The sequence below is a fragment of the Suncus etruscus genome, chromosome 11 (assembly GCF_024139225.1).
Source record: "Suncus etruscus isolate mSunEtr1 chromosome 11, mSunEtr1.pri.cur, whole genome shotgun sequence".
Lineage (NCBI taxonomy): Eukaryota > Metazoa > Chordata > Mammalia > Eulipotyphla > Soricidae > Suncus > Suncus etruscus.
The window spans coordinates 84,850,735-84,873,478 of record NC_064858.1 but is presented as its reverse complement, the minus strand read 5'-3'; the positions used below and the strand labels follow the sequence as shown (position 1 = coordinate 84,873,478).

At 46.5% G+C, this 22,744-nt stretch overlaps 2 protein-coding genes across 4 annotated transcripts in view; one reads left to right on the top strand and one right to left on the bottom strand.

Moving 5' to 3' along the window:
• The window catches only part of ESYT1 (extended synaptotagmin 1), a 224,043-nt gene that overhangs the window by 110,678 nt on the left and 90,621 nt on the right, over positions 1 to 22,744 (bottom strand). The window lies entirely within an intron of this gene.
• The window catches only part of RNF41 (ring finger protein 41), a 39,932-nt gene that overhangs the window by 13,815 nt on the left and 3,373 nt on the right, over positions 1 to 22,744 (top strand). For both annotated transcript variants that reach the window (XM_049784014.1, XM_049784016.1), the window contains exons 3-4: positions 13,857 to 13,969; positions 21,487 to 21,758. In XM_049784014.1, the coding sequence (XP_049639971.1) occupies positions 13,880 to 13,969; positions 21,487 to 21,758 (362 nt within the window). In that variant the 5' untranslated portion in view covers positions 13,857 to 13,879. The remainder of the gene's footprint in view (positions 1 to 13,856; positions 13,970 to 21,486; positions 21,759 to 22,744) is intronic.

Here is a 22,744-nt window from a genome sequence, read left to right as displayed (position 1 = left end):
TCTGCACTCATGGCTCTGGCAAGCACGGGGGACCATATGGGATGCCGGGATTCAAATCAACATCAGTCCTGGATCAGCTGCGTGCAAGGCAAACAAAGTGCCCTGCTGCTGTGCTATCTCTTTGGCCCCTTAACTTAACCATTTATTTCTGGGGTACATGATTTTGTAATTTTCTGATTCAACTGTATTGTAAACTATTTTGAGATCACGTAATGCTGCTTATGACTTTCTTTACTAGGAGGTGATAGTTTAGAAATGCCCATGGGAAAAAAAAAAAGAAATGCCCATGAGACCTGCATGCAAAGCTGAAGTTCCTTTTTTTTTTTTTTTTGCTGGAGTAGGGGGAGGAGAGGTGGCAACCAGCAATGCTCAGGGCTTAGTCCTGACTCTCCACTCAGGTATTCCTGGTGGAGCTCTTGGAACCATATGCTGTGCTAAGGATTGGACCCAGGTCAGTGCTTATATAATGCAGGCTCCCTATTCACTATATTTTCTCTCTGGTTCCTAGCTTCCCAATTTTTATGTGCAATCTTCTATATATTTTTACTATTCACATCTCAAAGGAGAATAATCAGGTAACTACACAGTGACAGTGATAACTGGCTATGACTATTGACCTCCCTGTGGTTTTTATTTATTTTTGGGGGATCACACCCGGTAGCGCTCAGGGGTTACTCCTGGCTTTGCGCTCAGAAGTTGCTCCTGGCAGGCTCAGGGGACCATATAGGATGCTGGGATTCGAACCGGGGTCTGTCCTGTGTTGGCTGCATGTAAGGCAAATGCTTTACTGCTGTGCTATCGCTCTGGCCTCATGTGGTTTTTATTATTAAGGCTTCTGCGTCCAGGTCACTGAGTAGCTGAGTCCTCTGAGACAGATCCTTTGGAATGATAACCTGTCCCTTTCACATTCTGAAGCAGTGTGAGAGCCCTAAAGACCAGAAGGAGTTACCAGGGCCAGTAGTAACCAGTCTAGTAGCATAACACTCTGCCATGGGGCAAATCTTACTCTCAGGGCCTGGAGAGATAGCACAGCAGCGTTTGCCTTGCAAGCAGCCAATCCAGGACCAAAGGTGGTTGGTTCGAATCCCGGTGTCCCATATGGTTCCCCCGTGCCTGCCAGGAGTAACCCCTGAGCACCGCCGGGTGTGGCCCAAAAACCACAAAAAAAAAAAAAAAATAGAATTACTCCTGGCAGTGCTCAGAGAACTGTATGGAGTGCTGGAAATCAAACTGGTGTCATCTGTTGTAAAATAAATCTCCAGTTTGTGAAATCACCCCATGACCTATATCCCCAGCCCCAGGTGGAAAGGTCTGGAGTAGGTAGCCACGAAAAATTAGTAAACCAAGCCAGTCAGGAGCGAAAGTCATGAAATTTGTGCTTCTTGCCTCATGGTCTCCCTGCGCCCCAAGCCAAAACGCCAAAACTGACTTTTAAAATTCTCGGTACAGGGGCCAGAATATTTTAGCCTGGCACACAGCTGACCTGGGATGGACTCGGGTTCAATTTCTGGCATCCCATATGGTCCCCCGGGCCTACCAGGAGCGACTTCTAAGCACAGAGCACCTGAGCGCCGCTGGGTATGGCCCCCCAAAATAAATAAAATAAATAAATTCTCAGTACAAATTCAACCTGGCGGGGAGGGTGGATTAAGATCCAGGTGAACTTTTACATATCAAAGGGCTAGATGAAAAGGAAAGAGGAGGGGGCCCGGGCGGTGGCGCTGAAGGTAAGGTGCCTGCCTTGCCTGCGCTAGCCTTGGACGGACCGCGGTTTGATCCCCCGGTGTCCCATATGGTCCCCCAAGCCAGGAGCAACTTCTGAGCACATAGCCAGGAGTAACCCCTGAGCGTTACCGGGTGTGGCCCAAAAACCCAAAAAAAAAAAAAAAAGAAAAGGAAAGAGGAAATGGGGTCATCTTAGAATCTGTGTGCAAGGTAAGTGCCTTACTGGTTGTACTAACTCTCTGTCCTCCCCATTATACTTTCTTGACTAAAAATGTGACCATCTGGGATGGAGAGATGATGGCTCCTTCCATCTCCAGCATCCCCAGCATCCTATACAGGCCCCCAAGCACTGCCAGGAATGATCCCTTAGAGAAGAACCAGATATAAATCGTGACCCCCCCCAAATATAGCATTTCTTTATTATGTAATACATATAATTTATACATTGTTATATATGCCAAACTGCTGTTTCGTTATATATACAAAGTACAAATATACATTCATGTTGGAAGGTACTGGAGAGATAGTAGGGAGGGTAGGGCACTTGTTTTACACATGGCTACACTGACAGGAGCTTGGTTCCCATCACCACAGATGATCCCCCTCCCCAAGCATGCCAGGACTGATCCCTGAGTACAGAACTAGGAATAAGCCTTGAGCACACCAGGCTAAAAAAAAGAAAACGGTCTCGGGCTGGAGTTATAGCAGGATGGATAGGTCGTTGCCTAGCACGAGGCTTACCCAGGTTCGATCCCCAGCATCCCATATGGTCCTTGACACGTTCTGAGCCTGCCAGGAGTGATTTCTGAGCATAGAGTCAGGAGTAACCCCTGAGTGGTGCCAAGAGGAGCCCCCCAAAACAAAAACAAAAATACTCTCTCTTTCATTTTCGGGGCCTCCCCAAGAGGTGTTTAGAAGAGTGATCTGAAATTTAAGGTCTGACAGGCTCTGTTATGCTGTGGTTTGGGGTGGAAAACACTGCCTCTAAAGTAGAGACTTTTTTTTTTTTTTTTTTTTTTTTTTTTGGTTTTTGGGGTATACCCAGTGGCGCTCAGGAGATACTCCTGGCTCTGTGCTCAGAAATTGCTCCTGGTTTGAGGGAATCATATGGGGTACTGGGATCGAACCAGCATTCGTCCTGCGTCAGCTGCATGCATGGCAAACGTCCTACTGTTGTGCTACCACGATGGCCCTAAAGTGGAGACTTAATCTTGCAGTTTTTTTGTTTTCTATATTATTTTTGGTTTTTTTGGGGGGTGTTTTTGGGCCAAACCCATTTGACACGCAGGGGTCACTCCTGGTTATGAGCTCAGAAATCAACCCTGGCTTGGGGGAACTGCAGACTGTTCTAGGCTAGGGCTTGCAAGGCAGATGCCTTACCTCTAGCGCCACCTCTCTGGCCCTCACAGTTTTTTGTTTTTTTTTTTTGTTTTTGTTTTGTTTTCTTGGGTCACACCCGGCATTGTTCAGGGGTTACTCCTGGCTCTATACTCAGAAATTGCTCCTGGCAGGCCTTGGGGACCATATGGGATGCCGATCTTCTGCATGCAAGGCAAACACTTTACCTCCATGCTATCTCTCTGGCCCCACAGGTTTTTTTTTTACGTTTCTTGGTTTTTTGTTTTTTGGGTCACACCCGACAGCGCTCAGCTCAGCGTTTACTCTATGCTCAAGCATGGGGGACCATTCCAACCACCGTCCTTCTGCCTGGAAGGCAGATGCCTTACCTCCAGGCTATCTCTTTGGCCCCACAGTGTTTTGTTTTGTTTTGTTTTGTTTTTTTTAAATCCAGTTTTTGGCCCACACCTGGCAGTGATCAGAGCTTACTCTGGGGCCCTTAGTGGACCATATGTGATAGGAAGGATCTAACCTCAAGCCACAAGCAAGGCAAGTGCTTTATCTGCTTGTACTGTCACACCAAACCCATTAGTTTTTATTAACAATTTTCCCTACTTTTTCTACAATGAGCATATTTTATTCATTCAAGACAACAATAATTTCAAAACAAAACAAAATTAAAAAAAAAACTTTAAAAAGGGGCCGGTAAGGTGGCGCTAGAAGTAAGGTGTCTGCCTTGCAAGCTCTAGCCAAAGAAGGACCGCGGTTCGATCCCCGGCTTCCCATATAGTCCCCCCAAGCCAGGGGCAATTTCTGAGCACTTAGCCAGGAGTAATCCCTGAGCATCAAACGGGGGTGGCCCAAAACAAAACAAAAAGACAATAATAATTGTCACTGTTTACTGAACATTACTTTTTGTCAAACATTATGCTAAGCATTCTGGTATAATAAATATTTTTATTCCTTGAGGGGGTCCAACACCCAGTAGTTCTGAGGGTTGTTGATACCAGCATTGCTCCGAAGGGACCACACAAGACCTGGAGATTAAACCCAGGGTTCTGGCATGCAGAGCATGTGTTTCAACCTTTTGAAACATCTTCCTGGTGTAATCTAATTGACTTCCTGTGAAGTCAGCACCATTATTACTTACAATTTACAGATGATTAACAGAGGCAAAAAGGTCAGCTTGCCCCAAATCAAGGCACTGAGAAATGGTGAGACCAGATTCAAACTTAAGCTGATTGACTCAAGAACCAAATCTTTCAGTGTGCACAACATCCTTTCAAACTTCGAAGTGTAGGTTTCTAACGAATTTGTAGAGGAGAGGCTGGAGAGATAGAGCACAGCAGGTAGGGAGCTTGCTTGCCTTCCATTCAGTTGACAGGTTCAATCCCCAGTATTACATGATCCTTGAGCCATGTTAGGAGTGATCCCTTAGCGCAAAAACAGGAGAATACGACCAGAACACTTCCAGATATGTTCTCAAAACAGAACAAAAACTTAAAACAAAAAAGTACGTACAGGGCCCGGAGAGATAGCACAGCGGCATTTGCCTTGCAAGCAGCCGATCCAGGACCAAAGGTGGTTGGTTCGAATCGGGTGTCCCATATGGTCCCCCGGGCCTGCCAGGAGCTATTTCTGAGCAGACAGCTAGGAGTAACCCCTGAGCACTGCCGGGTGTGGCCCAAAAACAAACAAACAAAAAAAAGTATGTACAGTTTCCTAACAATTTTTTGCTAGGGGTTTTGAGCTATACCTGGTGATTTTTTTGGGGGGGGGCCACACCCAGCGGTGCTCAGGGGTTACTCCTGGCTATCTGCTAAGAAATAGCTCCTGGCAGGCACAGGGGACCATATGGGACAACGGGATTCAATCCAACCACCTTAGGTCCTGGGTCGGCTGCTTGCAAGGCAAACACCACTGTGCTATCTCTCTGGCCCCTACCTGGTGATATTTAAGGGCTTTACTCCTGATTCCATGCTCAAGGGATAATGTGATATCAGATATCAAACCAAGGTCTCTCCCATGCAAAGTATGAGCTCCAGACCATTGCACAGGTTAGCCCTGTGCAAGGCAAGCCTTTTAGCTACTGCATTATTGCTCTAGCCCCCCAAAATTATTTTCCCCCTTTTGACTTTGTCTCTGAAGCCTATTTCCTACTTTGCAAATACGAGGCTTATGTTTGTACCCTACTACCACCTATTCCCCTGAGCGATGATGGGAATAATCTTCAAGCAGTATGACACAGTAGTATCTGAGCACCTCTAGGGGTGACCTCCAAACTAAAAATATAAAACAAAACTCAAAAATAAACCAGTGAGCAAAAAAACCACCCAATGTAAGTAGATTGCAGTTTTTGTGTTGGGTGGTAGTCACAGCCAATAGTGCTCTGGGGACCAAGTGGTACAAGGAATCAAACCCTTGGTTCCCCTACCAGGGGTCTCAAACTCACAGCCCGTGGCCATTTTCGGCCCTCCGTACAACATTTTGTGGCCCTGTCCTAGAGGAATCTTTTTTTGTTTTGTTTTGTTTTGTTTTAGTTGTTTGGGTCATACCCCCCAATGTTCAAGGCTCTTGCTACTGACTTTGCACTCAAGGATCACCCCGACTTCGCCTCCTGCTGCCCCCGGTAAATTGAGTTTGAGACCCCTGCAAGCCCTCGATGGTGAACCTATGGCACGCGTGCCAGCGGTGGCACACAAAGGCCTTGCAGCTTGCACGCGGGAAGGGATCCTTGATTAAGATATGCGGCGCGGCAGGAGGCAAGTGTGCCGAGGCCAGACTGGCCATTGGGAGGACCGGGCGTTGTGCGGCAGTTCGGTCATTCGGGCTCCAAAGGTTAGCCATCACTGCTAAGCAAAGCATGTGCTTAAGTTCTTTGAACCATCTTCCTGAACAAAAAGTGTTTTTATTTTGTTTTGGGGCCCTACCTGGTGCTGCCAGTAATCTCCCCTTGGAGGCTTGGAGGACCATGACCATATGGAACACGGGGATTGAAGCTGAGTTTACCACATGCAGGGCAAGCACCCAGTCTGCCGCATTTAATATCTGGTCCTCCATTTGTTGTTTTTATACCTTTGTGAAATATTTCCTTAGGCTAAATATGGTAAGTAGAACTACTTAAAAGGGCACATACATATATTGGGCTGGAAGGATAGTCCAGCACGTATGATGCTTATTTTGTTTTTTTTTTTTTTTTGTTTTGTTTTTGGGTCACACCTGGCGGTGCTCAGGGATTCCTCCTGGCTCTGTGCTCAGAAATCACCCCTGCCAAGGCACTGGGGAACCATATGGGATGGCGAGATTCGAACCACCATCCATCCTGGATCAGCTGTGTGCAAGACAAACACCCTACTATTGTGCTATCTCTCCGGCCCCATGATGCTTATTTTATATGTGGCCAACCTGGATTCGATCCTCAGCACCTGCAGGAGTAGTTCCTGAGTGCAAAGCCAGGAGTTATCCTGAGCGTCGCTGAGTGTTCCCCCACCACAAGAAGGATGTGTGTGTGTTTATTTTTGTGGTCACATTTATCATTGTTTGTTTTGATCAAATCCAGTGATTCACAGAGCTCATTCTTGGCTCTGCTCAGGTGTCACTCCTGGCAGTACTATGAGCCCATATGAGGTACTATGAATCAAGCTGTGGACAGCTGTATACAAAGCAAGTGCTTTAATATTTGTGCTATTTCTGATTCCTTGACATGATTTTTGTTTTGTTTTTGTTTTTGGGCCACACCCGTTGACACTCGGGTTGCTCATGGCTATGCACTCAGAAATCACTCCTGGCTTGGGGGGCGCTATATTGGACACCAAGGGATCAAACCTCCGTCTGTCCTAGGCTAGCGCTTGCAAGACAGACGCCTTACCTCTAGCGCCACTGCTCCAGCCCCCCTTGACATGATTTTTGTGAATATGACTCATTTTAACCAACTTTTGTTGTAAGAACATATTTTCAGGCCTTGCTTTAGGATATAATATACATGTCATATATATTTGTATATATGACTTATATAGTATTTGAGGCTATTTTGGATGGTTGGGGCACACCCAGTAGAGCTCAGGTCCTCTTCAGGTGTGTTCAGGACCATGTAGTGCTGAAACCAAACCTAGGCCTCCTGCATGTAAAATGTTACACTCCATGCAGCTATTTCTCTGGTCTCAGTATTTGACACGATAAGTGAAAAAAAATTTATGTGGGGGTGCCATACTTGGTGGTGCACTGAGGTTATTCCTGGGTCTCTACTAAGGAGTGAACCTCTGCAGTACTCAAAGGACTGTATGTGGGTCCAGGAATCTGAACTGGGTCTGACCAACATAACTGTATATAAAGCAAATGCTTCACCACCTATATTTTCTCTTGAGCCTCTTGACCTTTTCTTTTCTTTTCTTTTCTCTTCTCTTCTCTTCTCTTCTCTTCTCTTCTCTTCTCTTCTCTTCTCTTTTCTTTTCTTTTCTTTTCTTTTTTTTTTTTTTTGGTTTTTCGGTCACACCCAGCAACTCTTAAGAGATTACTCCTGGCTCTACACTCAGAAATCACCCCTGGCAGGCACAGGGGATCATATGGGATGCTGGGATTCGAACCATAGTCCTTCCGCTTGCAAGGCAAACACCTTACCCCCATGCTATCTCTCTGGCCCCTTTTCTTTTTTTCTTATTTTTGTTTTTGGGCCATAACTGACCTGTGCTCAGGACTTACTCAAGGCTCTATACTCTAGGATCACTTCTGGTGGTGCTTGAGGGACCATATAGCCTGCTGGGGATTGATCCTGGGTTGGCAGCATACAATGCAAGCTCCCTATCCACTATAATATCTCTCTGGCCCCCTAAGTTGTTCTGTTTTATTTTTTGGACCACAACAGCAGTGTTCAAGGGTTACTGCACATTCTGCACTCAAGAATCACTCCTGGTAGTGCTTTGGGTGAATTAGGGGGAACTGTATGGGATTCCTGAAATTGAATTCTGATCACCCATGTGCAAGGCAAATGTCCTACGTGCTGTACTAATCTCTCCGGCCTCCTAACTTTTTGTAACTTTAATACTTCTATTTCTTACAACCTAAATTTTTGATTATTTTTGTTTGGGACCTACATTTGTACTAAGGATCTATCTATTCCTGTTTTTGCTTAAGTGATCCCTTTCGGTGCAGAGGTTGGCTGCATACAAGGCAAACACTGTATGTAACCTTTTGTGCTATTTTTTCAGTTCCTCAAGTCTTTTTTTTTTTTTGGTTTTTTGGGCCACACCCGGCGGTGCTCAGGGGTTACTCCTGGCTGTCTGCTCAGAAATAGCCCCTGGCAGGCACGGGGGACCATATGGGACACCGGGATTCGAACCAACCACCTTTGGTCCTGGATCGGCTGCTTGCAAGACAAACACCACTATGCTATCTCTCCGGGCCCAGATCCTCAAGTCTTACAGTTTAATTGAATTAACTGATTTACTTGAAATTTTGTTTTGTTTTGATTTTTTGTGCCACACCCGGTGATGCGCAGGGGTTACTCCTGGTTATGTGATCAGAAACCACTGCTGGCAGGCACAGGGGACCATATTCATATTGAATCAGTGTGTGCAAGGCAAATGCCCTACCACTATGCTATTCTCCAGAGGGTATATATCTCTTGATATTACTTGTTTTATTTTTTTTTTTTTTTTTGGTTTTTGGGCCACACCCGGTGATGCTCAGGGGTTACTCCTGGCTATACGCTCAGAAGTCGCTCCTGGCTTGGGGGACCATATGGGACACCGGGGGATCAAACTGCGGTCCATCCAAGGCTAGTGCAGGCAAGGCAGGCACCTTACCTCTAGCGCCACCGCCCGGCCCCTTGTTTTCATTTTTTTATTAAATCTGATTTCTACTTTTTTTTGGGGGGGTCATACCCAGCGGCACTTAGGGTTTACTCCTGGCTCTGGGCTCAGAAATTGCTCCTGGCAGGCATGGGGGACCATATGGGACACCGGGATTGAACCACTATCTGTTCTGGGTCAGCTGCATGCAAGGCAATCTCCCTACAGCTATGCTATCAGTTTGGCCCCAATTTACTTGAACATTTTTTTTGGGGGGACATACCTGGTGTCACTCAGGTTACTCCTGGCTATGTGTTCAAAAATTGCTCCTGGCTTGAGGGACCATATGGGACGCCAGATGATCGAACCGTGGTCCATCCAAGGTTAGTGCGTACAAGGCAAATGCCCTACCATTTGGGCCACACATGGCAGCGCTGAGGAGTTACTCCTGGCTCTGCACTCAGAAGTCACTCCAGGCAAGTTCAGGGGACCAAATGGGATGCAGGGATTCAAAACGGGATCCATCCTGTGTTGGCCATGTGCAAGGCAGATTTACTTGAATTTTTAATGCACACAGATATAGAAAATTTTTTTTAAAGATTTGAAATGGGAAAGTGAGATGGAATGGGGAAGACTGCTCAAGTGGTAGAGTACAGGGGCCAGAGAGATAGCATGGAGGTAGGTTGTTTGCCTTGCATGTAGAAGGATGGTAGTTTGATTCTCGGCATCCCATATGGTCCCCCGAGCCTGCCAGGAGCGATTTCTGAGCATAGAGAGCCAGGAGGAACCCCTGAGTACTGCCGGATGTGATCCAAAAACCAAAAAAGTGGTGGAGTACAAAAGGAGTTTGATTTCTTTTTGGTTTTGTTTTTGGGCCACACCCAGCAGTGCTCAGAAATCACTTCTGGCAGGCTCGGGACCATATGAAGTGCCAGAGACTGAACCCAGGTCTTGCCTGGGTCTGCCATGTTCAAGGCAAACACCCTACCATTGTGCTATCGCTTCGGCCCCAAGGAGTTTGATTCTGAACATAGCATGTCTCTGACCTCAGTACTGCTGGATGTTGTCCCTATTTTTAAAGATTAGATGGGCTTGGGAGAATATAACTGATAGGGCACTATCTTATACAAGGCTAATAGGACACAGCCTTGCACACAGCTATTCTGTGTCACTCCTGGCTCTATGCTCAGAAATCGCAGGCATGGGGACCATATGGGATGCTGGGATTCGAACCACCAACCTTCTGCATGCAAGGCAAACACCTTACCTCCATGCTATCTCTTGGCCTCCTCCCTTATGGTTTTCTAAGATCACTAAGAGGAATTCCTGAGTGAAGAGCTAGGAGTAACCCCTGAGCACTGTTAATGTGAACCAAAAACAGTAATAGCGAAATAAAAAGGAGGGGGGTGTCAATATTAGTTGTACAGGGCATGCTTCACATTTATGAATTGCCAGATTAAAACTCCTTACCTCCTTTTATTTTTTTTTTCTTCGCTGTTAGTGTTCAGTAAATGCTCCCAGTGCTGTTTGGAAGGGGGTCTGTGGAGCCCTGGGGATCAAATACTTGGTTTCAGCCACCCTCTAAAAAAACAAATCGTATGGCTAGAGAAATAGTACAGTGGATAGGACACTTGTGTTATATACAGCCGACCTGGGCTCAATCCTCAATTCATTAAGGTCCCCTAAACTCTATCAGGAGTTAACCCTAAGCACAGAGCCAGGAGTGAGCCCTGGCCACAACAGGGTGTGGCCCCAAAATCAAAAGAAACAAAAATTTGGGGTGTGAGTGTATGTGCCTGCTTTCATATTTGGTCCACACCCAAAAATGCTTGGGGCTTAATCCCAGCTCTACTTAGGGATCACTCCTGGCAGTGTTTGGGGAACCATATGGAGTGCTTGGGGGATGGTAGAGGAGGTTCAAGCCCCGGTCAGCTGCGTGTCTGGCAAGTACTTAAATCCCTGTACTATTTCTCCGGCCCCAGCCCAGCATTTTTGAATGTCTGACTCAGTGAATTGAAGTATATTCATTTCATGTGAAATGTTATCCAAAATTTTTTGATCTTGCAACTCTATATCCATTAAACAAAAATTTTCCTTCCTTGCCCAGGGCTGTAACTCCGCAGTAGAGCACATGCTTTGCATTAATGAGGACTCTGGGTCAGATCCCTGGCATGAAAAACGAAACAAAAAAAACTCTTCTTTTCCCTCCCCGCCCTCCCCAGATCCCTTGACTTGTGAGCCTCATTCAGCAGGAGTATTTTCTTTCCATTTTGGGGAGGTTTTGGTTTGGGGGCCATTTGCATCAGTGTTCGGGCCTTTCTCCTGGTTCAGCACTTTTGGTGGTAGTCAGAAGACCATATTGGTGATCAAACCTGGTCAGCTGAGTGCAAGGCAATCCTATACTTAATATACTGTCACTCCAGCCCCCAACTGAACCTGGAGTCACACATTTTGTTTGTATGTGTAGCTACTCCCAGAGGTATTTCAGATGGTATAGGAGGTATCAAACCCAGTTCTCCCACATGCAGTGTGAACCCCAGCCATTGAGCTGTCTGCCATAGGGTCAGATCCTTTAGCAAGCCCTCTAGGGTGGTGGCCTATTTTCCCTGACTCAGTCAGCTATTGTCTCGGGTCAGGTCTCTCAGTGCTCGGGAGGACCTTCCTGGAATGTGACTACAGATGGCTGTAGATGTTGCATAACATGCTGCTGCTCTCTCTCATACTACCCTCATTCTAGTCAGTGAGGAAATTCACCAGGGCCTCGGTTTTGGGTGTTATGTTTCACTTTATGATCTCAGTAGTGCCTGGCTCATGTGCTGCCCTAATCCTCTGTTTATACATTAGGAAATTATATCCTTTGGGCATGGATGGGGAGCTGCACCTGGTGGTGCTCTAGATTTACTCCTGACTCCGCTCAGGCCTGACTCCTGGTGATGCATACGGGGACCAAATGTGGGCCAAGAATTGAACCAGAGTTGGTTGTATGCAAGGGAATTGCCTTAACCCCTGTACTGTTTCTCCTACCTCCTTTGCTTTCTTTTTTTCTTCACTATTATGTTGACCTAGAATAAGATCAGTTTTTTTTGGGTTTTTGTTTCGTTTTGTTTTTTGGGGTCCCCACACCATGCAGTGATCAGAGCTACTCCCAATCATGTTCAGGTATGCTTTCAGTGGTCCTGGGTATTAATCTTAGACCTCTTGTTCTCAGTCTGTTGAAAACTCTCTGTGTCTCTAGAATGATAAAACTGGAAGTAGGCCATTTGTCTTTCACATAGCCTACTTGCTTCAGTCCCTGGCATTTCCTATGGCCCCCTGAACATTACCAAGTATGACCTCCAAACTAAAACACAATAAATTGATAAGTAGGATTCTTAAGTTTCTAGGCCATACTGGTGGTGTTTAACACTTACTCCTGGCTCTATACTTCTGGTGAGCTTTCTACCCTGGGCTGGACTTCTGACCTTTGTCTTTATTGTCTATAGGTATAATTACCATACTATCTCTTGTTTTTCTTATGTCCCACAAATGAGTTAGATTATAATTAAGTAAACAAATTATTTAATTGAATCACCATTGAGATACCAAGTTACCAGGTTCATGATTGAGTTTTATTCATACAATGTCCAACACCACCCTTTACCAGTGTACATTTCCTGCCACCAGTGTTCTCAGTTTCCTTCCTACCCTCCATGCTGATATTCTCCCCCCACCCCCGTCTCACTTTCTCTCCTTTTTTTTTTTACCTCCTAGACACTTTGATTTATAATATTGTTTACTGAAGGGGTATCATACATATCACTTCATCTCCTTTCAGCACCCAGCTCTTTTCCAGTGTGGTGGTCGTTCCCAACTGTCGTTGTCATAGTGGTCCCTTCTCTGCCCTAATTGCACTCCCCTGCTTTTTGTGGCAGATTTCCTGCCATGGACTGGTCCTCCTGGCCCTTGTCTTTATTATTTCTGGATATTAATGCCTTGCTATCTTTTTTTCCTATATCCCACAAATGGGATATATAAATCATTCTATGTTTGTCCCTCTCCCTCTGGCTTTTCGCTCAGCATAGTACTCCATATCCTTCCACATAAAAGCAAATTTCCTATTTTCATTCTTTACAGCCATGTAGTAGTTGAGATTGCACACTTCAGTTGTTATGCTCACACATGTGTTCACTGGGTGTCTCATTCTGGTTGGGGTGTTCACTGGGGATCACACCTTAGTTGTGCTCACACATTCTGTGCTCTCTGCCAGATTATACGCTCTTGGCTCTAGTTGGCAGAGCTAGGCTAGAGTCGTGCTTGGTGAGTAAAGCAGGACAAGTAGTTCCAAAGGGAACTGACTTGTGATTTCTTGTATTAGCTCTTTCTATTACCTATTTAATGTATCTAACTCTTGTGCTTGTAGTTTCCCCTAATACTTAGCTAATTTTTGTTTGTCTTATTGTTCCACCTAGTTCTAGAAAACTCAGAATTAGCCTTTTCTTTCAGCCTGAATTAGGAATCCATGTTTCTTGCCCCTACAATGCTTTGTGTTCGTCTGCCAAAGCACTTATCGCTTCCTATTGTATTTTGTTTTGTTTGTTTTTGAGGGGGATAGAGTTTGGACCATACATCATAGTTATTGTCCTGACTGCAAGGAACTCTCACTTTTTTGGGGGGGGGTCACACCCGGTAGCACTTGGGGATTACTCCTGGTTCCTCCATCAAAAATCGCTCCTGGCAGGCTCAGGGGACCATTTGGGATGCTGGGAATCGAACCTCCATTTGTCTTGGGTCAGCTGTGTGTAAAGCAAACACCCTACCGCTGTGCTATCTCTCCGGCACCAGCTCTCACTTTTTAAAATGTGTTTCTATAATGTCTTCCCAGTAGAATCTTGAATCTGTTTCCCTTTCTCCCCCTGAGGAGTGTCACAGGATGACTGACTATATGAACAGATCGTAGCAATAAGTTCAGGTTGGCACATATTTGAAGGCATCTTCTGAACTGACCTCTCTTCCTATTGTTCCTTCTAGGACCTGGGTTTCAGTGATGAGACATGGGGTATGATGTAACCCGTTTCCAGGGGGATGTTGATGAAGACCTTATCTGTCCTATTTGCAGTGGAGTCTTGGAGGAGCCAGTGCAGGTGAGTGGATACTGGCAGGTTGATGGAGGCAATAGATGACAGTGGAGCTAGTGGGACTACCACCACCCCTTTATCTCCTTTATCCACTCTCTGTAACCCACCCCCCAACATACACACAGAGCAATAGACTCATTCCACAACTCTTTTTGTTGTATGTTTTTTGTTTTTGGGCTATACCCTACGATGTTCAGGGTTTATTTCTGGCTCTGTGCTCAGGGATCATTCCTGGCTGTGCTCTGGCACTGGGGGAGGAAACCATTTGAGATGCCAGGGATCAGACCTGGGTCAGTGACATGCAAGGGAAACTCCCTACCCCCACTGTGCTATCCCTCAGCCCTGACTTTCTTCTCATAGGTGTCTGTTGACTGTGCTTTTTTTTATTACTTTTTGTTCTCAGAGCTAACTCCTGGCTCTGTCCTCAGGTTTCACTCCTGTTGGTGCTCTGACAACTATATGCCAGGGATCGAACCCCAGTTGGCCAAATGCAAGGCAAATATCTTACTATCTCCAGTCTGTTTGTGTGCAAGTTTTTGTTTTGGGTTTTTTATTTGGGGGGTGGGATCCTCATCCAACAATGCCTCAGGGATTACTCCTGGCTCTGCACTTGGTAATCACTTCTTGCGGTACTTGGGAGACCATATAGGATGTCGGGAATATAACTCAGGTTGGCTAGGAGCAAGGCAAGTTTCCTACCTGTTGTAATATTGCTTCAACATGTTTCTGTGCATTTTGATGATATTGTTGGTAATTAGGGTTTTCCCTAATGCTACCCTACTAGAGTAAGCAAACAGGACCTATTTTCTTTTTTTTGGGGGGGGGGCACACCCTTTTGATGCTCAAGGGTTACTCCTGCTATGCCCTCACAAATTGCCCCTGGGGGCCGGTGAGGTGGTAAGGTGTCTGCCTTGCAAGCGCTAGCCCAGGAAGTACCATGGTTCGATCCCCTGGCATCCCATATGGTCCCCCAAGCCGGGGCAATTTCTGAATGCTTAGCCAGGAGTAACCCCTGAGCATCAAATGGGTGTGGCCCAAAAAAACAAAAACAAAAAAAAATTGCCCCTGGCTTGGGGGTACCATATGGGACGCCAGGGGAATCGAACCGTGGTCCTTCCTTGGCTAGCACTTGCAAGGCAGACACCTTACCTCCAGTGCCACCTCACCAGCCCCAGGACTTATTTTCTTGGTGGAATTTCTTTCTTTTTTTAACTTTATTTACTTATTTATTGATTGACTGATTGGTCTTGGGTGCTTAGGGGTCACTCCTGGCTTCTGAAATCAAAAATTGCCTGTGCAGAAAAAAAATGATGATGATGATGATGATGATGATGATGATGATGATGATGATGGGGCCAGAGAGGTAGCTCAGTGGTAGGGTGTTTGCATTGCAAGCGGCCGACCCAGGACCAACATTGGTTAGAATCCCAGCATCATCCCATATGGTCCCCTGTGCCTGCCAGGATCGATGTCTGGGCACAGAACCATGAGTAACCGCTGAGCACCACCGGGTGTGGCCCCCCCAAAAAAAAAAAAATTGCGGGCCCTGAGAGATAGCACAGTGGCGTTTGCCTTGCAAGCAGCCAATCCAGGACCAAAGGCGGTTGGTTCGAATCCCGGTGTCCCATATGGTCCCCCGTGCCTGCCAGGAGCTATTTCTGAGCAGACAGCCAGGAGTAACCCCTGAGCACCACCGGGTGTGGCCCAAAAAAAAAAAAATTGCTCCTAGGATGCTGGGAATCGAACCGGGTCGCTCCCAGGTCAGCCTCATGCAAGGCAAATGCCCTACTCCTGTGCCATCTCTTTGGCCCCTGGAATTTATTGAAAGATAAATCTAAAATTAACTTTTTTGGGGTATTTTGGTTTGGGGGCCACATCTGGCTGTATTCAAGGGTTACTCCTGTCTTTGCACTCAGTTTGCTCCTGCCAGGCTTGGGGAACTTTATGGGATGCCAGGATCAAACTCTGGTCAGCTGTGTGTAAGGCCAATGCCCTACCCGCTGTGCTTTCACTCTGGCCTCTAAAATGAACTTTTATTTTATCTTATTGGTTTTTGGGGCCACACCCGTTTCATGCTCAGGGGTTACTCCTGGCTAAGTGCTCAGAAATTGCCCCTGGCTTGGGGGGACCATATGGGACGCCAGGGGATCAAACCACGGTCCTTCCTTGGCTAGCGCTTGCAAGGCAGACACCTTACCTCTAAGGCCACCTCACCGGCAGCCCCCCCCTTTTTTTTTTTTGGGTTTTGGGTCACACCCGGCAATACTCAGGGGTCACTCCTGGCTCTATGCTCAGAAATCGTAGGCACGGGGACCATATGGGATGCTGGGATTCGAACCACCAACCTTCTGCATGCAAGGCAAACATCTTACCTCCATGCTATCTCTCCAGCCCCCAAGTGCCTTAATCTCTGTACTATTTCTCTAGTCTCCAGGAGTTGAATTTTTCACATCATTTTTCACATCATTTTAATGTTAAATTGTATTGGATAGATGTCATCTTGTACATCACCCTTATTACTCTCTGTGAATACTCATTCTTTTTTTTTTTTTTTTTTTGGGCCATACCCGTTTGATGCTCAGGGGTTACTCCTGGCTAAGTGCTCAGAAATTGCCCCTGGCTTGGGGGGACCATATGGGACACCGGGGGATCGAACCATGGTCGTGATCTTTCCTTGGCTAGCGCTTGCAAGGCAGATACCTTACCTCTAGCGCCATCTCGCTGGCCCCAAATACTCATTAATTCTTTGCCACTACTGACTAGCTTAAGATAATCATGTTTTCCAAACCTGGAAGCCAGTCATAGTATCACTGCCCTTCCCTACTTCCTTTCCTACTTGCTGTTTTCATAATTCAGCAATTCCCCTGAAGCCCTTGAATTTTTATTATTTTTATTTTGGTTTTTTTTTCTGGGTCACACCCTGCAGTGCTCAGGGGTTACTCCTGGCTCCATGCTCAGAAATTGCTCCTTGCAGGCTCGGGGAACCATATGGGATGCCGGGATTCAAACCACTGTCCTTCTGCATGCAAGGCAGACACCCTACCTCCATACTGTCTCTCCGGCCCAAGGAACCCTTGAATTTATTCTTCCTCTCTAGTTTCCAGTTCTTCAGCATGCTGGAGCTAAATAAAACCAGACTCTATCCCAGTGGCAGCCAGCCCTGGATGTTTGTTTCCCATTGCCCTCAGAAGCAGATTGAGTATGGAACAAACTCACCTGGTGATGTTAAAAGGTTGTTGAAGGGGGCATTATACACTTCACACCCTGCCAGTGCCCTGATAGTTTTCTGACATAATCCATGGAGATGAATGAATGAATCATTAGTGAGAAGTCAGGTGCAGTATTGTAAAGTGACTAAGTCCCAGCCACCCTGCCATCCCAGGGTTTGCTTCTGAGGACGAAACTGGGAGCATCCAATGAGCCCAGGTCACCAGACATTTTCTAAGATAGGGTCTCTCTGCTAGGAATAGTGATTGCCTTACTTAATTTAATCAAAATAGTATTGAAGTTTATACTAAGAATTTTTTGTTGTGCATTGGGGTTTGTGCTACTCATGGTTCAGTGCTCAGGGGACCATGTGATGCTGGAAATTGAACGCAAGTCTTCTGCATACAAGGCATATGCTCAGACCCTTAGCTTATTGTTCAGGGGATCACTCTCAGAGGCTTAGTGACCATTGCTGTCAGGGATGGTGGGGTGGGGTTCTCTGCTTCCCACATGCAGACTTGTTGAACTTGTTCTCTAGTTAGAGAACTTTGTTATTGGGGCCAGAGAGCTAGTACAGTAGGTAGGGCACTTGTCTTGTACGTGGCTGACCTAGGTTTGCTCTCTGGCATCCCATAGGTCCCCCAAGCCAGGAGTGAGCCCCTGAATATAAGACAGAAGTAATTGCTCAGGAACACCACCAGATTTGCCACAAAAGAAAGAAAGGAAGAGAAGGAAGGAGGGATGGAGGGCGTTAGGGAGGGAGGGAGGGAGGAAGGAAGGAAGGAAAGGAAGAAAGGGAGGGAGGGAAAAAAGAAAGAGGGCCCGGAGAGATAGAGATAGATAGCACAGCGGTGTTTGCCTTGCAAGCAAATCCCAGTGTCCCATATGGTCCCCCATGCCTGCCAGGCGTTATTTCTGAGCAGATAGCCAGGAGTAACCCCTGAGCACTGCCGGGTGGGGGGGGGGGAGGGAGAGAGAGGGAGAGGGGAGAGAGAGAGGAGAGGGAGGGGAGGGGAGAGAGAAGAGAGGGAGAAAGAGGAGAGAGGGAGAAATAGAGAGAAGGAAAGAAGAAAGAAAAAGAGAGAGAGGAGGGAGGGAGGGAGGGGCCGGCAAGGCGGCACGGAGAGGTAAAGTGTCTGCCTTGCAAGCGCTAGCCAAGGAAGGACTGCAGTTCGACCCCCCAGTGTCCCATATGGTCCCCCCAAGCCAGGGGCAATTTCTGAGTGCTTTAGCCAGGAGTCACCCCTGAGCATCAAACGGGTGTGGCCCGAAAAAAAAAGAAAGAAATTAATTGTGGGGGACAGTGTTTGGGCCACAGTGATTATTTCTAACGTGGTTCTCGAGGGTCATATGAGGTGCCAGGAATCATTAGTCAGGGCTGTGGCTACAGTAATCACATTCAAGGCAAGTGCTTCACCTCCTTCTGTACTATTACTCTAGCCTACAGGCCTGAGAATACTCAGTTTAATTCTTCATAGGTAACTATGATAGCTTTATAGGTAACACTATAGTTCTGCATCAGAGATAGCTCAAAGAGCTGAAGAACATGCTTTGTTTTGATTTGATTTTGTTTGTTTGTCTTTTTGGGCCATACCTGGAGGCAGCGCTCACTTATTCTTGGCTCTTCGCTCAGAAATCACTCCTGGCAGGCTTGGTGGACCATATGGGATGCCGGGGATTGAACCCAGGTTCGTCCCAGGTCTGCATCATGAAAGGCAAACAACCCACCACTGTGCTATCTCTCCAGGCCTTGGATAACATGCTTTGGATATGGGATGTCCAGGGCTAACCCACTGGAACTACACTCAGCACTAAGCCAGGAGTAGCCTCCTATTTCACAAGTATGCCCCAAAGGAAAATGAAAAACCAAGCTGCAGTCTGAATGATAAGATCGATCATGTTCAGATTTAGAGAAAGAGCAAAAAGGAGCGTTAAAGCAAAGCTCCTGAGGCAAGAATGAATTGGACATGGACAAGGAACATAAAGCTGAACTGGTCTGAACACAGTGCTGGGCTGGAGAGCTAGCATAGCAGTAGGGCATTTGCCTTGCACATGGCCGACCTGGTACGGACCCAGGTTCAATTCCCAGCATCCCATATGGTCCCCTGAGCCTGCCAAAAGTAACCCCTAAGCTCGTCTGGATATGGTCCAAAAAAAAACAAAAAAAAAACAAAAAAAAAACAAACAAAAAAACAGTGCTGAGAACATGGTGTTCGGTGAGAAGACACAGAGCCCGACCCAGCAAAAGCTTATAGGTCCCGAGTTGGATCTAAGTACAATAAGAAACCATTGTAAAGTTTAAAGCAGGAGTGGGATCTGATCTATTTGGCAATTTTTGGTTGTTAGTTATGGGGCCACACCTGGCAGACTTCTGAGGAAGTCCTACTGGACCTGGCCCATATAAAGGATATGGCTCAGTGGTAGAGCACATACTCATGTAACTGAGGTCCTGAGTTTGATCCCTAGCACCTTACAAAATCTTTGAGTCAGAAATTAAAATCTGGGCCCAGAGAGATAGCACAGTGGTGTTTGCCTTGCAAGCAGCCGATCCAGAACCAAAGGTGGTTGGTTCAAATCCCGGTGTCCCATATTGTCCGTTCCCCCCACCCCCACCCCCCGTGCCTGCCAGGAGCTATTTCTTAGCAGACAGCCAGGAGTAACCCCTGAGCACTGGCCCGGGGGGGGGGGGGGGGATTTCTGAGCATAGAGCCAGAAGTAGCCCCTGAGCGCTGCTGGTGTGACCAAAAAAAAAAATTAAAATTTTAGGACTGGAGCAGGAGGACAGCAGACAGGACATTTGCTTTGCATTCAGCTGACAGGGTTCTATCTCCAATATCCCATATGTTCCACTAAGCCCAGCAGTAGAGATCCCTGAGTATAGAGCCAGTAGTAAGCCCCGAGCACTGTCAGGGATGATCCAAATGAGCAACAAAAAAAATTTACCAGAAAAAAAGTTTAAATTATGTCAGGTTAAATAGATCAAGAGGTAGAGCAGGTAGGTAGCCTATCAGAACCTGCACTCCAGTCACACACCCCCTACCCTACCCAGTCCCCAGACATTGAGTATTGACCCTCATGACTCCTGTGTAGCATTACCAGGAGTAACCTCTGTAAAATACAATAAATTAGGAGCCTTAGGGATAGTACAGTGGGTAAGGTACTTGCCTTGCACCCTGGCAGTACATATGGTACTCTAAATATTATCCCTGAGCACAGTTAGGAGTTAGTCTTGAGCACCACTGGGTATGGTCAAAACAAAAAAGAAAGGTTCAGGTGCTTGAGAGAGAATGTAAAGAATAGAGCACTCACTTAGACCTTGCACACAGCCTGTCGTGGTTCAGTCCCAGCACCTCTTATCCCTCAGTCTTGCCAAATGTGATCCCTGAGCTCAGAGCTCCATTTTTGAGCTACATCGTTAGCCCCATATTGAACTTGTCCTCATAAATAAATACCTGATCAAGGTGTCCGGAGGAATAATACAGTGGGTAGAGCACTTGCCTTCCATGTGGCTGATCTGGATTTGATACCCAGCATCCCATATGTGCCCCAAGCACCACCAGTAGTGGTGAGAGCCAGGAGTAAACTCTGAGCTGGGTGTGGTCAAAAACCCTGCCTTGATTAACTGTCTGGAAAGATCTCTTTCCTCCAGACTGCTTTGGCAGTTAATATTTATGCAACCCAGACAATACATTACACTCTGTGTCTTCTAGATTATTATTTCTACCAATTATGACATAATGTATCTATTTGTGTAGTTAGTTTGTGGGCTACATCTGGCAAGATGACCAAGGGAGACCAAAGGTGGTGCTGGGGATTGAACTTGGGTCAGTCAGTTGCATGTAAGGAAAGTGTCCAGCCCCTATTGTCACACAACCTTTTACTCATTTCTCTTATCTCTGTTTGCAATTTTGCAGTTTTTAAAATAATATCTTTAAGCATTATGATTACAAACATGTTTGTAGTTGGGTTGATATTATAAAAAAAGAACACCCCCTTCACCAGGGTAACCTTCCCATCACCAATGCTCCCCCATCTCCCTCCTCCCCCATCCCACCCCCTGCCTGTATTCGAGACAGGCATTCTATTTCTGTCTGTAATTTTGAACATTAAAATGCATCTAAGAGGGGCTTTTGGCTGGAACTGATGCTGAGGCTTTGGGCTTCAGTCTTGTCCTCCGAATAAAGCTGAATTTTCACAAAAAAAAAAAATGCATCTAACAGTCTTCTCTATCAGCACTTGCTTATAGAAGAGCTAGACTGCCAGTACCCAGGAACTTCTGGGCTCCAGCTAATTCTCTTGCCTATTTTCCTCTCCAGGCACCTCATTGTGAGCATGCTTTCTGCAATGCCTGCATCACCCAGTGGTTCTCTCAGCAGCAGACGTGTCCAGTGGACCGGAGTGTTGTGACTGTTGCCCACTTGCGCCCAGTCCCTCGGATCATGCGGAACATGTTGTCCAAGTTGCAGATTGCCTGTGACAACGCTGTGTTTGGCTGTAGTGCTGTTGTCCGGCTTGACAACCTCATGTCTCACCTCAGTGACTGTGAGCACAACCCCAAACGGCCTGTGACCTGTGAGCAGGGCTGCGGGTGAGCTGCCGTCCCTGATGACTGCACACATCTCTGCCTCCCCTGCTGACTAGCTGAGGTCCTTCTGTGTTGGAGTTTGGGAGTGGCTGTGGTTGGACCTGCCCCTTTCCTTCACCAAGAACTCACTTTCCTTTGTGTTTCCAAGCATAATGCTTTTGCACTTGTTTTTTTTCTTAAGTTGTGAGGGCCACAGCTGCATGCTGGGGCCTCACCTCTGCCTTTCCTATACTGTCACTCCATTCACATCCCTGGTCTTGCTTTATTTTTATACTTTGGTTTTTGGGTCACAACCAGTGGTGTTCAGGGGTTACATCTGGCTCTGCACTCAGAAATCACTCCTGGTGGGGCTGGAGCAGTAGCACAGCAGGAAGGGTGTTTGTTTGCCTTGCACGCGGCCAACCTGGGTTCAATCCCCATCATTCCATATGGTTTCTCGAGCCTGTGAGGAATAATTTCTGAGCACAGAGCCAGGAGCAACCCCTGAGCGCCACTGAGCATGGCCCAGAAACCCCTCTCCCCAAAAACCACTCCTGGTAGTTGAGATTGAACTCAAGTAAGTTGTGGGCAAGGCAAGCATGCTATCTCCTACCTGCTGTACTATTAGCCCCTCTGGCCTTGCCTTAATGGAAACAGTTCAGCAGTTTGTCTGATAATACCAAACACCTGTTTGTTTTATTCTTCTCTTCTAGTCTCGTGCGTGCTCCGCCAGAGTGACTGATCTGATTTCTAGCCTCCTCACGTTTCCTCTTGCCCTATATTTTTCTTTCTTTGAGGTGTGAAATATTTGATTAATAGTTGATAGCTGGGCTGTGGATCTGGGACACAAGATAGTGTCCTACAGCACATGAGTTAAATCTGTAAGCAGAAGCAATGCCTTGTGTTAGATTAAACTGTTTTACAGAGGGAAATAGCAGAGAGCTAGAAGACTAGAGGAGCCAGAGAGGATTGACTGCTGGAAATGAATGATTGGGCCAGAAAGACTTTAC